At 36.4% G+C, this 16,596-nt stretch overlaps 1 protein-coding gene across 6 annotated transcripts in view; it reads right to left on the reverse strand.

Moving 5' to 3' along the window:
• Positions 1–16,596, reverse strand: part of Csmd3 (CUB and Sushi multiple domains 3) — a 1,154,880-nt gene that overhangs the window by 387,717 nt on the left and 750,567 nt on the right. For all 6 annotated transcript variants that reach the window (XM_028867965.2, XM_028867960.2, XM_028867959.2 and 3 more), the window contains 2 exons: positions 9,151–9,289; positions 5,384–5,571 (listed from right to left, as the gene is read on the reverse strand). In XM_028867965.2, coding sequence (XP_028723798.1) covers positions 5,384–5,571; positions 9,151–9,289 — 327 coding nt within the window. The remainder of the gene's footprint in view (positions 1–5,383; positions 5,572–9,150; positions 9,290–16,596) is intronic.

Raw genomic sequence — 16,596 nt, forward strand, 5'->3', positions numbered from 1 at the left:
GATTTTTGACAAAGAAGTCAAAATTATACAATGGAAAAATAAAACCATCTTTCAAAGAAAGTACAGGTCTAATTGTAGTTCAGCAGGTAGAAGAATTCAAATAGATCCATATCTATTACCCTGCACAAAACTCCAAGTGGATCAAAGACCTCAAAATAAACCAAATACACTGAACCTGATAAAAGCGAAAATGAGAACTAGACAGAACACCAACAGCACAGGCACTAAGGCCAACAATTAAGAAATGGGACCTCATGAAAGTGAAGAGTTTCTGTAAGGCAAAGGACATTGTCAGCAGGACAAAATGCTAGCCTATAGAATGGGAAAATATTTTCACCAGCCAGAGATCTGACAGAGGGCTGATTTCCAAAATATATAAATAACTCAAGAAACTAGACATCAATAAACCAAAAATCCAGTTAAATAATGGGGAACAGATCTAAACAGAGAAATCTTAACAGAGTAATCCCAAATGGCTGAGAAACACTTAAAGAAATATTCCAAGTACTTAGCCACCTGGGAAATGCAAATCAAAACAACCCTGAGATTTCATCTTACACATGTCAGAATGGTTAAAATTGAAAACACAAGTGATAGCTCATGTTGGAGAGGATGTGGAGCAAGGGGAACACTCCTCCACTGCTGGTGGGAGTACAAACTTGTACAGCCACTTTGGAAATGAATATAGTTGTCTCCCAGAAAACTGGAAATCGATCTACCTCAAGATCCAGCGATAGCACTCCTGGGCATATACCCAAACACGCTCCATTCTACCACAAGAACATTTACTGTGTTCTTAGCAGCCTTACAGTAATAGACAGAAACTGGAAACAACCCAGATGCTCCTAAACCAAAGAACAGATAAAGCAAATGTGGTACAAATACACAATGGAGTATTAGTCATTTGGGTAAAAAAAAAAAAAAAAAAAAAAAAAAAAAAGGAGGAACTAGAAAAAATATTCCTGAGTGAAGTAGCCCAGAAAGAAAAACATGGTATGTTAATACTTAAAAGTGGGTATTAGCTGTAAGGCAAAGGATAACCATGCTGTAATTCACAGACCTGAGAAGCTAGGCAACAAGGAGGGCACAAAAGGGGATAAATGAATCACCCAGGGAAAAGGAAATAGAATATAGAGGTTGGACAGTGGGATTGGGGGAATGGAAAGAGGAGTGGCCAATCATTGACTGGTACAGCTTGAGACCCATGCTACAAGAAGGAACCTACTCTTGACACTGCCTAGAGGGCCAAGACCCAGAAGCTTGATAGAATAGTATCAAACATGACTGCACTCCCCTAACAAAATAAAAAGCCAATTAAATGATTCCTAATGATATTCTGTTATATTTGTAGATTGGTGTCTAGCCTAATTATCATCAGAGAAGCTTCATGCTGCAACTAAAGGAAACAGATGCAGAGACCCACAGCTAAACATTAGGTGTAGCAGAGCTTGGGAATCATGTGGAAGAAGGAGAGGAAGAATTTGTAGGAGCCAGGGGAGTCAAGGACACCGCAAGAAATCCCACAGAATGAAGTAACCTGGGATCACAGTGACCCACAGAGACTGAAACAGCAACCATGGATCATGCATGGAAATGACCTAGGCCCTATGCATATATGTTACATTTGTGTAGCTTTATCTTCTTGTGGGACTCCTAACAGTGGGAGAATGGGCTGTCTCTTTGAAGACCCACTTCACACTGGGTTGCCTTGCCAGTCTTAATATGAGGGGAGGTACCTAATTTTAACTGCTCTTTGATATACCATGTTTGGTTGATACCCACAGAAGGTCTGCCATTTCTGGAGAAAAATGGAGGAAGAATGTATGGGGGGCGGGGCAGAAGGGAGGTTGTGGGAGGGCTTGAAGGAGTGGTGGGAGGGGAAACTGCTGTAGAGATGTAAACACAAACAAAGACAAATAAATACTTCTAAATATTGACAGACAGGGGATTTTCAGAGGTTTATATTGGTGTTATATGCAACGACACCAAGTTGTTCTGACTTTTTTCTTATTATTTTAGAATTTTAAAAGTGGAATTTCAAAATGAGGTTGATGATTATTATTACAGGGAATAAAATTACTTGAACATTTTCGCTTCTGGTTTCTATCAGCCCTTTCTTGAGTCATAATGTAACTTCTTGTCAGTTGCCATAGATCTGTTGAAAATTGATTTATAATTTCAAAGTGTTCCATATTCAGGTAGTCAAGAAGGATTCATACTTGATTATTTTTTTTTGAAGTTTATAGGAGAAAATTTCCAGAACCCTCTTGCTATATAGCTGAATTTGCATTTTAGGCAAGAAGTGTTCCCCTTCCCCTTGGGGAATAACTACACTGATACAACAAATTAATAATATTCTGAAACATTAGGATATATTTTTTAGTTTTCATACGTTGAAAACTAAAAGTGATGCTATCTTATTAGCAGAGTCTTTTTAATCTTCACAAGTTTGTTTTCGAATGTAACATGAACTATTTTTCCTGTTTATTTTATTTTTTTAATTAAAATATACCTACATCATTCTCTCCTTTCCCTTTCCTCTGTCAAATTCCTCCCCTTACTCCATCTCCAAAGCATGGCATCCTTTTCTTTGGTTATTATACACACACACACACACACACACACACACACACACACACACACACACACCCGTGAGGGGGCTCATCTCTGGGAAGGAAGGACTATTTCTGGCACTCTCAGCGTTCCTGAGTTACCTAACGTTTTTTATTTCTAGGTGAGGAAGAGGGACGTTGTGAGACAGAAAGCTGGTGAGACTGTATCTGCTAGAAATGATGGGGAAGAATCACCTATGATACCTAAAAAACATGGCTGCCTAAATAAGACTCAAAGAAGTACAGCAGAAATGGACCTAGAACAGGAAGGGCAGTAAAATAGAGTTTTTGTTATCTTTCTTCTTAGAGGAAAAAAATGTGTGGCAAAAAAATGAAAAAAAAAAAAAACCAAAAACCTGGAAACTTGCAGTATGAGCAGTGGTGTGTCTACCATAAATCCTCCCATAGGTCTGAATCCTCTGGAGAAATAACTTGATTTTAAAAGTAGAAATTCATTATAAGTTCTGATGAACAATCTATTTATGTTGAACTTAGGGAATGGTTCATTTAGAATGGGGATTTATTTCATATAGTAAACTTTATTAATGAAGTGTCAACTGAAAACAATTTTCTGTTTCTTTGTAACAAAGAAACTATGACAGTAGAAATTATTTCACAGTCATAAATAGATGACAAGACTAATAAAATAAACCTTGGAAGAAGAGATACCTTATAAATGTTTAAGTTACTGCCTACAGTATTCTGCCAGTTCTGTAGCAGTGTGTTCCTCACATTTACCTCTCCCTCTCTGCAACATTTTGTTTCCCAAGGAACCGGTCAACATTATATTGTTATCTAGACTTACTAAGTGACAAATTTGCCAAGACAAGGAATGCATTTGACCCAAATTTCTCATTTCTATGCCTCATTTATTTAGGTTTTTCTTTCAGAACTGCTATCATCTATTGAGAATTTTATGAATATAAGTCTTTACTCTGACACTTGGCATGCATGATTTCACCTAATCTTTAAAACTGTCTTGTGACTGACACATGGTGAACATCATAACCACTGGGTAAAGTATGATGGATGCAGCAGAGGATTAAGAAAAAGACGTTTATGTGTTGATATCCACTAATCTGTGGTAAGAATTATTAAAATAGACATCTAAGATTGGCATCCCTGACTCAGTTGTAAAATTACAACTTAAACTACATATTCCTATTAAGATTCTTTAGTTTATTTGAATTTTTAAGTCTTTGAGAAAGCTTTTTTTGCCGTCTAAAATATTTAGAGATACATTTTCATGTGATAGAGCTTGAAATAAAGGGAAATGATGTAGCTAAACAACACTGTGCATAATAAAATTTCAAAGCTAAAAGCAATGATAATGTTTCAAGTATAATTCAGAATGTTTATGAAGGAAGTAGGCACACGTACCAAAGAAAAATATCCACAAGCAAATATAAAATAATGCATTTCTCATTTAGTAAACTGATATTGAGGCACTGAGATTGACAATAGGCTTAAAAAGAAAGAAATAATGTTGGTGTGTACTTGAAATAACAACACCTTGTAGCAACTTGTTTTTTAAATTTCATATATGAGCTGCTTTTCATATAAAAGCACATGGAAATTTATTGCATTCTATAATTTGGAGTTCATGTATATACTCTCATAAGTAGGTTTATGTATACACACAAACATATTTATACAGAGATATGTCCTATGTAGTAAGTCAGCAGTGTATACATTTGCAAAACGTTTGTAAACCAGAGGTACATTTCTACATGAATAATAGTATTGAAAAGGTTAAAGTAGAATACAGGTGTGGTGGTACATGTCTTTTATCCCAGCAGTGAGTAGGCAGAAGACAAATTTCTGAATTTAAGGCCAGCATGGTCGAAATAGCAAGTTCTAGACGAGCTAGGGCTATATAATGTGACTCTGCCAAACACACCAACACCTTTCACACCCACACCCCCCAATATATACAAGAGAGAGAGAGAGAGAGGGAGTGTGTTAAAACAGAAATATTTCAGAATTTCTTTTCTTTAATACTATTGTATGCTTATGCATGATGTGTGGGAGAGTGTGTTTACATCACTGTGCAAATGTGGAAGTCAGAAAGCAACTTTATGGAATCCCTTCCTACCTTCCACATTTATAAGGGTTCTCTGACTCCACTTTGGTTGCCAGACTTGGACAGCTCTAACCTTTATCTGCTGAGCCTTCCTGCAACCCTTACTTGAGACTTTTAAAGCAATGGACTCTTAACTGTGATTATTATGAACCGATTCCCACACTTTGAGGTACAGCTTGTTTTAGCAGACTTTTACTGCTATTAATCCTATGTATGTATGTTATACACTTTAATTTTTATATATGTTGACCTCTTATACAGAAAAAAATGAGTATTTTACATTGACAATGTTTGCAATTCATTTAAGTAAAATATGATAGAATAATGTATTTTGTGAAGTAAAGGCTAAAATAATCCTATTATTTCAAGTATATCAAACTGATAATGACTGCAGGTTAATTTGCTTCCTTAAGCCATACAAAAAAATTATATGAATGCACTGAACTTACTTGATGCTTCTGACATTAGCTCAGTATTTTCTTTTAATGAGATATTAAGTAGGTAGTGGTTAAAATCCAGGGTACCATTTACTTGTATAAAGACATTAAACATTAGCTTTATTATTTATAAAGAAAGTTTGGATTAAAAGATAAATAAGTAATTATCTTACTTCCCTTAGCAATATTTAGGTAATATCAAGTGTGGAGCAAGCAGAATGGAAAGATAAAGACCATCGGTAGCTACTTACTTTCATAATGAATCTTGAATCCATTATTGGAACGGCTATTGTCCGTTGTAAACAGAAGGTAGATGAAGTTACTGCTGCTGAACAGAAACTGTGGCACTTGGGTGCCATTGTAAGACCCAAGCAAGGGTGACAGAAGATTTGGTCCATCGTGGACTTCCAGAACATCGTAATTTAGTTCAGTCTGAAATCTAGGATGAAGAGACACAATTGGAAGCATTAGAAGACACATTGGAATAGAACCGTAATATTTTAGTTACTTTACCATTAAGGTTAATCTTTCAACCACTTTTTATCTTTTTTTTTTAATTTTCCCTGGTATCTAAAGCATCCCTGAAATATCTGTCTGTTCCAAGTACCAGGATCTTATGTGGGGGAATGCCCCAGTCAGAAGAATGTGTACTCATATTCATAAGAAAAGTGTCTGCTGAGTATGATAGGCTATCCTTAGTAAATAAATGAACCATTCCTGACCAATGCACTTCTCAAGACACCTGTACCTGCTGTCGTCAATTCTATGGAAAACTGTATTGTTTTCCACTGATTTTAACAGTACATACATTTCAAATCTGACCCCTGCTTTATAGAAACCGACACATTTTATATAGTACTTCAAAGATCTTCGAGTTTTATTTTTATCTTTAATATGTATGTCTGTATGTGGGGTTGTTGCTTATGAGTGAAGTGCCCACAGACTATGGAAAAGGCCATCAGTTTTCTAGAGCTGAGTGACAAGTGGTTTTGAATTGCCTGATGTTGGTGCTGGAGGCAGAACCTAGGTCCCCTCCTAGGGCAGAAAATGCTCTTAATCACAGAATCACAAAACACATTTGATAGTGAAGGTGTAAAATTTAATATGAGTGTTTGGGTGGGAGATCCACCTCAATCCCTGGCACCCTTGTATCCCTATACCCAGAGAGTCCGGAATGTTTGGAAGGAGTCTGGTGGAAGATCCACTTCAGCTGCCTTCCCCATCTCTTTCCCTAAACCTGCCCCTTTGAAGCCTGCCAAACACAGCTCCTCCTCCAGAGAGGCTCAAGGCCACTCCCACAGGGGATATATAAGGGGCATCCCAGAAAACAGACTAGTGGTTCTTCCTGTCTGGCATCCTTGTCTCCTCTCTGCAGGGCTGGGGGTGGGGTGGAGCTGGGGAATCGCCTGGGAGAGCTTTACCCATTAAACCTGGGCTTTCCAAATTGGTCTGATTCAATTTGTTGTGACAGCAGAGAGGCCTTCAGGAGGCCTACAACTTATCAACAAGGCTTCACAATTTATTTTTCAAATGCTATTTTAGCTTTATATAGGTTCATTATGATGTATATACTGTCTGTTTAAATTGGTTGTGTGATGTTTTTACTTATTTATTTTTATAATAAATTTAATTTAAAAGTTGCATTTTCAATTTAAATTCTGTCATAGGAAATGGAAAACAAGTGTCACAGCTTTATAATAATCAAGTTCATTAATTGCAAAAACCATGTACAAATGTTTTCAAATTAAATTTTTTGCATTGTTATTACAAGAAGTTGGGTGGAAGTCAGAAGCAAAGTAGGAATGGAGGAAGCAGATGAGGGAGAATGTCTGTGTGGGATGAGGGATGTGGGAGAGTATTCTAGGGACCATGATGAGCCTACTAAATCCATGAAAATATTGTAATGAATTCCATTAAACACATTAATTTTTTAAAATACCCATAAGAAAAAGAATAAGACTTTGTTTCAAAGAATATAGTAAGTGTTAGGTAATTCCCAATACTTTCTTGTTTCTTAAGATCTTATTTAGAGAAAAAAATAAACATCAACAGGTTTTAAGGGCCATATACATGGAAGCAGTTGACATATGCACGCCCAACTTCAAGTGATGGTTTAATTTGTGAATCTAAGGAATAAAACCTGTTGGCTCAATAACTTGAAGTACTTGCTCATCCATCTGTTGCCAAGTTCCTCCTGTCCTTGCCAGCCACTGCCAGGTGATCATCTAAGGCCCTTCTTACAAAGGGCATGGGATATTTTAAAAACTCAAGAGTTTTCCAGAAAGAAGGAGAGGAAACGTGCTTTACATATATTTCCATCAAAGCCTTCTAGTGAAGACTCATATGTATGGCAATGAGAGAGATCTGCAGGTGAAGGCATCTGACACAAAGTCTGACTACCTGAGTGTGAGCGATTCACATGAAGAATTGGAGCATCAACTTCCACTGCATGTGTCTTTCATTGACACATGCCCACCTACATATGCGCACACATAAAAAAATACAACCTTTCATGCTTTCATGCAAAGGGAGGAAGAAGAGACAAAGGAATCAAGTCCCAAAAGGAACATTTTAGTTAAAGGATCTTATGTATGTATGTATGTATATATTTATGTATGTTCAGAGAATACTTGAAAGAAGTCTATTAATATGACTGTGCTGTTCAGTCTTAAATACTGAGGATCTCATTGACATATTCTTAAGTCATTCTAATTGCCATATGGCAAAGATTTTGACAGTCATCCTGATTCAGACTTCACCATGCTGGACTATGAAGCATGCCCAAGCACATTCAGCCTGCGAAACTATTTTGAGTTTGAAATGAGCACTCTAGGCTAAGTATTGTAATGTACTCAGAGGATAATTAGTGTTCAAGGGGATCCTGGCTTACATAATGAGTATGAGCTAGCCTCAGCTATATAATATGATATTGAAAACCAAAGTGAAATAATAGACTTAAATATGCATATAACTTTCATGTGGAAAATTATGCCCCATACAAATCTGCATGTTAAAATGTTAACCCGCCCCCCATATCATGAGAATGTTATGATGGAGAATAAGTTGTAAAGAGGAAATTAGACAAAATAAAATCATGAATCATGAGACTGGGCTTCAATCCAATATACCCTCACATCTGTGAAACAGGGACTAACTAGGAAATAGAAATACACATACACACTTTATATATATAATTGGGTAACAGTGGATAGAGGACAGAGCCAAAGAAAGAGATCAGAAAAAGAAACCCTGGGAATCCTTGATCTAAGACTCCTAGTCCTTAGAATTTTAGGAATATAAAGCTCTATTGTTTAAACCACAGAATCTTAAACTAGGTATTCTATACTCTGAAACTCAGGATTTAATTCTATGTAAAATTAAATGATCACATCTGTTCCAGAGTATCAGTTTTGCTTTTGTCTTTAATAGATGGCAAAATTTTATGTATTACAAAAGTTGTTTTAAAGTAAATATTTTGTGACTTAACATCAGTGACTATTTCATTTGTTTACCTACTTTTTATACATGTGTAACCAGGGTCATAAAAGAACTTTGGGCAAATGGGGTCACAAGAGAAAATGGTGAATGCATCCTGTATTTACTTGGGTGATTATATGGTAATACCTATATGTGTATTATACTTGGAGGCTGTATTGAATTCGTTTTTCTTCATAACCCTTTTGTTTCTGGAAATCTAGCAGAGCTGAATTCATGAGCTCTTAGAAATACAGGACAACTAAACTCATTAAATTAAAGGTCATATCTCAGTATTGTGCATATGTACAGCAAAAAGGTCTTGCATATCTTAATAGTAAAGCTACAGCAGTAAACAAATAAAAAATTAACTTGAGATCACACTGAAAGGTCAAAAGGGGGCAGACCTTCTTAAGCATTCAAGATACAGCAATTGACTATTCTAATATAATTATTTATTGATGTAGTAAGGGATATGGTGAATGCCAACTAGTTTAATGCCTATTCATTTCTGTATAAGCTAGAAAAAAATATTTGCAGAGACCTTTCAAATGTGATTTTGATGGAGTGTCCAGGTTCAGCTTCAATCACCCACTCACAATTCAAAGAGTCTTTGTAGTATCCTGGCCACCCTGGTGAGAGAATTACTCCACTTGGAGCAGAAAAGTGGCCACCACATGGAGCTGAAAGACAAACCAGAGAAGGTATGAATAGAATTTTCAGAATAAGTTATGTAAAACGTTTTCAGTCCCAACATTCATCTACTTACTTATTTTTGAGACAAGTTCTTGTTATTCAGTCTATGCTGTCACAGTACTCACCATGTAGCCCAAGTATTCATGTTCTTCATCTTCAGTTTAAAATGATGCACACATTGTCAATTTTTGGTTTTCTCTTAGTTTTTTTTTATGTTGTCAAATTTTCACAGTTTAGACAATATGAATTAAGAAAATGTATTCAAAATCAAGGTTTCAACGCAATAGAAATGAACTCTTTAATACGCAGTTTCTTATTTTCACTAATAGGTAAGAAGAGAGTTGTTTTCATTTTCTCTTAACCAGGCATCATGACATATGTCTGTGATAAAGCTGAAAGAATCCCTGAGATCTTGGCCCACCTAAGCTGTATAGCAAGACCTTGTTTGAAAACATAAACAAAATAACAACCAAATTTTCTCTTTTTTATTTATTTTTCCTTATGTTTTACTTTATATTATCCTGAAACCTATTATTTTGTATACTAATTTTATCCCTGTTATTCTTAAATAAAGTGAAACAAGACAAATAAGGTGGTATATATATATATAAAACTTCATTAAGAAACTTCATTCCCTATAAAACACCCACTTGAGCAAAGTCTTCATTGGTTTGACATTTGTTTTTGTTGTTCTGAGACATAGTCTGAGGTTGCTCAGTTAAGCTTTACATATGTAATCCTCCAGCCTCAGTCACCCTAGCTCTGGATTATAGGCATATGCCATCCCATCTGTCTAGAATGAAGTTTTTTTTAGGTGAAATTATTAAACATGCTACTTGTATGAGAATGTTCATTAATAAACCAAATACCATTTCTTAACTGAACCCAATATTGTTTTCTAATCTAATAGCTTTCTAAGAAGATCATTGTCATGAGGATTACTTACTCTTCTATTTTGAATGACACATAATTCATAATTTATTTTCATGTAGGGTTGTTATATATTTCTTTCCTTTTTTTTTTTTTTTTTTTTTTTTTTTTTGGTTTTTTGAGACAGAGTTTCTCTGTGTAGTTTTGGTGCCTGTCCTGGATCTTGTTCTGTAGACCAGGTTGGCCTTGAACTCACAGAGATCCACCTGGCTCTGCCTTCCGCGAACTGGGTTAAAGGCTTGCGCCACCACTGCCCGGCTGGTTGTTATATTTCAAATATGAATCTATAGGCACAATAGTTATTCAATTTAACATAATTTAAAAGACAATAGTGAGTATTTCATCTAAAGAAGGAGCAGATAATGCAAAGCATATTCGGCAGAAATCTTTATTATGACATCAACTCATGTCATTCTTGGAAAGCGTTTATGCATTAAGTCATTAGGTGAAGTAATTAGTCATAAAATTAGCAATTTAGGAAGAGGCCAAAAATGGTTAAAAAGTAAAGTATTGATAGGCATTTTGTCTGACCCCTCCATCCATAGTGAGGGAAAGAAATGGATGGGTTCTTAAAAAAATCCCAACAAAGATGTCTCTTGTGTCTTTTGGAAAGACTATTCTCAAGTAGTGTCATCACTCTCAAGAAGAGAGAGAGTAGTTCCATTAGGTCAATCAGAAGAAATCTCTTGATCTGAGGGACTGTCTGGAGAGCATCAGGACACAGAAACTGCAGTGTAGCAATAAAGAAGAAGCCCAGGTGCTCAAGTCTCGTGAAAGGAAGACCTCAGTGAGTCTGGAACATTCCAGATGACAAGGAGAGGAACTGCTGAGAGCAGTCCAGAGTTGAAAACAGTCACAGATGCCCCAGAAATGAAACAAAAGTTCCCAAACCGCCGGCTGGTACTGATGATAACATTTATAAGATGGATAGCATTTATGAAAAGCTAACTGCACCACGAGTGATAATGCAAAAAGAAAAGCAATTAGTCGTCTAACCATTATAGTTTGATATATCATACACATAAAAATAGTACATTGTATGATGATTCTCTTTAGGGAGCACTAGTTTTAACTTCAGCTGAACAATATCATTTGACCTACCCTAAACAATAGCAATGAAATAACAAATTTGATATACTTATTATTTTCTCCAAATGATTGAAAATTAATAGTAATTGTTGATACTTCAGAAATACAAATACATTTTATAACTAAATAAACTCTATATATACTTAAATTTAATGAAAGACAGAAGATACCTCTGATTGAAAAAAAGAAATTTGGAATATTTACCAGGAAAGCAGCTAAAAGTCTAAGGAGGTATTTTTAAAAGCCCACTCAGTCACTCATCCACTCCTTCATTTGTTTACTCAATCATACTTGTTATGCAACATACTAATAAATTTTAAAATTGTTTGTATTTGTCCAGTGGTATGCTAAGATAACTCCTGGGTCAGGGAAAGTGACACATATCTCTAACACCAGCTTCATTGCTTCATCAATTTTGGAGCCAGTGATGACAGAAACAAGAATGTCACAAGTCCACACTCAGGTTAGGCTACGTAGCAAATCGGGTGGACAAGCATAGGGAAAGGAAGGAGAAACCAAAACAAAAGAAAGCAAGCAAGCAGGGGAGTGGGTTCAGTTGACAGTGCTATGCATGGTCAGCAAGCCTGAAAACCTGGATTCAGTTCCTGGTGCTGAACTATCTGGTTGTAATGATGTGACTCTGTAGTCCAAATATATAGAAGGTAGAAGCAGGTCAATAAGAAACATAAGGTCACCTTTAGTTATTTAGTTAAATAGTATGTTTAAGGCTTGCCTGGGATACAGGAGACACTGTCTCAGATGGGGTGTGGGGGGGGGCGGTCACTACTATTATGAATAATTATAGATATAAAGATTATAAATAACTTACATATTATCAATCAAGGATTTGATACCAATTATTCTGACTGTAAAGATTATAAAACTTTTTAAGTTACATAACATTCTTTTCTCACAAAGATGCCATTTTTCTGCATTTTTTTTTGGAAAAGTTAGAAATAGAAAACATTAAATCCAATTAAGTTCTATGATGAAAATATGGCCAAGATAGAGGACATGAAGGATTCAGAGAAGATATTTAATTTGATCTTCTAAGGATGAGTCATAGTTCTGGAAAGAAGAGCTAAGTGATCCTGGACATCTGTACATGAAGTAACAGAGTGAAGTTATATAGAATTGTATTAGGATAAACAACTGAAAAATTGTAGAACAAGGTTGAGATTTCCATTTGAAATCATGCATGTACAGTGTATTTAGACTTTGTGAGATTAGCAAGGATACTTTACAAAAAGTTAAGAAAGACTTAATCAGAATCTGACATAAAGCTATTTCAGGGAAGAGCTGAATGATGTCTTCAAAAATATTTCTAGGTGACATAATGTGACATAAAAATGCAAAAGAAAAAAACTGTTCCTTATACCCTTGTGTAAGACAAATTGTTAAGTAGTCTTATTAATAAAAACCCAGAGCCAGATAACAATATACTTGGAGACACAATATGTCACCACATCATTATCATATAAAACAGAATATATGCTGATTTCATTTAAAACAATGGAGAACTCAAAGCACACTGGAGTTACACATAAAAAGTCAACACCAATTAGTGCTCAACTTGAGGATCATGCTGGCTAGTTTTAATTAGTAATTTTAGTTTTAGTTTGTCATTAATTAGTCATTTTAATTAGTAATTGATGTGCTATTGTGAGTAGTGCCACCCTTTGAGGGTGGTCCTGAGTTCTACATATAAAAAAAGCAGGCTATATGAAGTTGAGTATTATTCTTTCCAGGTCTGTGAAGAATTGTGTTGGTATTTTGATGGGGATTGCATTGAATCTGTAGATTGCTTTTGGTAAGATTGCCATTTTTACTATGTTAACCCTGCCTATCCATGAGCATGGGAGATCTTTCCATTTTCTGACATCTTCTTCAATTTCTTTTTTCAGGGACTTAAAGTTCTTGTCATATAGGTCCTTCACTTGCTTGGTTAGTGTTACCCCAAGGTATTTTATGTCATTTTTGGCTATTGTAAAGGGTGATGTATCTCTAATTGTCTTCTCATCTTCTTTGTCCATTGTATATAGGAAGGCTACTGGGCCCCTGGTGGAGCACTGGGAGTCTAATTAGTGAGAAAGAAAAGGGTTTATATGAGCGAGAATTGTTGAAGCCAGGGTTGGATAAAGCACAGGGACAAATAACCAAATGAATGGAAGCACAGGATCTATGAACCAAAGGCTGAGGGGCCCCCAACTGTATCAGGCCCCCTGAATGGGTGAGACAGTCATTTGGCTTGATCTGTTTGGGAGGCAGCTGTGTGTTGGTGCCGGGTCCTGGGCTTGTTGCATGAGTTGGCTGTTTGAATCCTGGGACCTATGCAGGGACACTTGGCTCGGTCTGGGAGGGGGGGACTGGACCTGGCTGGACTGAGTCTACCGGTCGATCCCGGTCCTCGGGGGAGACCTTGATCTGGAGGAGGTGGGATAGGGGGGTGGGGTGGGGGGAGGGGGAGGGGGGGGCGAGAGTGGGAGAACAGGGGAATCTGTGGCTATTATGTTGAACTAAATGATGTTGTAAAATAAATTTACATAAAAAAAATTCAAAATCACTTTTAAAACCTAAAAAAAAAAAAAAAAAAAAAAAAAAAAAGCAGGCTAGAGTTACCCCAAAATATTTTATGTTATTTGTGGATATTGTAAAAGATAATGTTTCCTTGATTTCTTTATCAGCCCATTAATCATTTGTATAGCGAGGGCTACTGATTTTTGTTGAGTTGATCTTGTATCTCACCACATTACTGAAATTGTTTATCAGCTGTAGGAGTTACCTGGTAGAATTTTTGGAGTCATTTACGTATACTATCATGACATCTTCAATAGCAAAAGTTTGACTTTTTCCTTTCCAATTTGTATCCTCTTGGTCTCCTTTTGATGTCTTATTGTTCTGGCTAGAACTGAGTGGATAGTGTTGGCTTGTTCCTGACTTTCGTGGAATTGCATTGAGTTTCTCTCCACTTATAATTTGATGTTAGATGTTAGCTTGCTGTATATTGCCTTTATTTTGTTTAGGTATGTTCTTTGTATCCCTGACCTCTCCAAAACCTTTATCATGAAGGAGTGTTGGGTTTTGTCAAAGGCTTTTTTAGCATCTAATGAGATGATCATGTGTTTTTTTTTTCTTTCTATTTGTTGATATGGTAGATTATATTAACAGATTTTTATATGATAAACCCTCCTTGCATCTCTGGGATGAAGCCTACTTGATCATGGTGTATGATTTTCTTGATATTTCTTAGATTCAGTTTGCCAGTATTTTATTGAGTATTTTTTGCATTAATGTTCATGAAGGAGATTCGTCTGTAATTCTCTTTCTTTTTTTTTGTGTGTGTGTGTTTGTGTGGCTTGGTTATCAGGGTAATGATAGCCTTGTAAAAAGAGTTTGGCAATGTTTCTTCTATTTCTATTGCGTGGAATAATTTGAGGAGTATTGGTATTAGTCCTTCTTTGAAATTCTGGTAGAGTTCTGTGTTGAAACCACCTGGCCCTGAGCTTTTTTTGCTTGAGAGACTTTTAATGACTGCTTCTATTTCCTTGGGAGTTATAACCAAACAGGAGAAGCACCTCTATGACAAGAATTTCAAGTCTTTGAAGAAAGATATTGAAGAAAATATTGAAGAAAGAGATTGAAGAAAATATCAGAAAATGGAAAGATTTCCTGTGCTCTCGGATAGGTAGGATCAACATAGTAAAAATGGCAATCTGCCGAGGGCCGTGGGAGTATACAGCAACTAACAACTAGTGTTTGACAAGTCAACCCATTAGACATAGAACTCCCTGATGGAGAGCCCAACCTGGCAAAGCTATGGGGTCACACTGGCTGTGGAAACTGGTTGTTTGATGTTTGTAACTTTCTCTGGTGCCACTGTCATAATTCCCTGATTAGAACAGCTGTGGGGTGCTTTCCACAGCCCTTTGGTAGTGTGTTTTACATCTCTGGGCACACATTTAGCTGTGGATTTCTGTTTAAGCTGTATAATTCCGATGTACAGAAATATTACCAAAAAACATTCTTCTTAACTGGCACAGGAAATTAACAGTATTCTCCATCTCAAAGACAGCCTTTTACACATTTTTGCAAAGACCTTAGAACTGGTCCAAAACAGACTCAGCTTTATAGAATATATATACAAAGACTGATTCTCAGGTATTGTTCATTGCTAAATCGAGGCAAGGCTGTTTACACCAAGACATAGTCCTTGCAGTAGCTCCCTTTTTGCACATACCTGACTGCTCAAGTTTTAGCCAATTGCTTAATGTCTGGGACCCCTCACCAACTTAGAACTACATGCATAAGTCAGTGTAACATTACTAGCCTAAGATAAACTATCTGACTTATCTTGTGTTTTGAGAAATGGTAGGGCCCTGAAAATGTAACCTGTGATTGTCCAGAGTTTGGCTGTGAGGGAGCAACAGCAGTGCTGTGGAAAGAGATGGCTGTGTAGAGCTATGTGAGAGCTACTGCAGAATATGAGTGAAGTGTGTGTGTGTGTGTGTGTGTGTGTGTGTGTATGTTTGCGCACAAATAGATCCATATCTATCCATATATCACCAAGCAGAAAACAAGTCCAAATGAATCAAAGACCTCAACATAAATTTAATTACACTGAACCTGACAGAAGAGAAAGTAGGAAGTAGACTTTAATATGTTGGCATGAGACTACTTCCTGAATATAACACCAGTAGCACAGACACTGAGATCAACAATCAACAAATGGGACCTTCTGAACAGAAAAGCTTCTGTAAGGCAAAAGACATGGTTAATAAGACAAGATGGCAGCCTACAGATTGGAAAAAAGATCTTCACCAACCCCACATTTGACAAAGAGCTGACTTCTAAAATACATAAAAAACTCAAGAAGCTAGACATCAAAATACCAAGTAATCCAATTAAAAATGGGGTACATATCTAAACAGAGAATTCTCAACAGAATAATCTATAATGGCCAAAAGACTTTTAAGGAATTGGTCAACATCTTCAGCCATCAGGAAAATGAAAATCAAAATGACTCTGAGATACTGTCTTGCACCTGTCAGAGTGATTAAGATCAAAAACACTAATTGACAACACTGTTGTTCAATTAGATGTGAAGCAAAGGATAACCAGTCTACAAACCAAAACCCCAGAGAAGCTAGGTAACAAGGAGGATGATAAGAGGGACATGCATGGATCACCCTAGGAAGGGGAAATACATAAGATCTCCCAGGTAAACTGGGAGGATGAAACTTTACATGACTGTCCAGGCTGCCAGCTGTCTCTGTCT

This window comes from Peromyscus leucopus, chromosome 20 (assembly GCF_004664715.2).
Source record: "Peromyscus leucopus breed LL Stock chromosome 20, UCI_PerLeu_2.1, whole genome shotgun sequence".
Lineage (NCBI taxonomy): Eukaryota > Metazoa > Chordata > Mammalia > Rodentia > Cricetidae > Peromyscus > Peromyscus leucopus.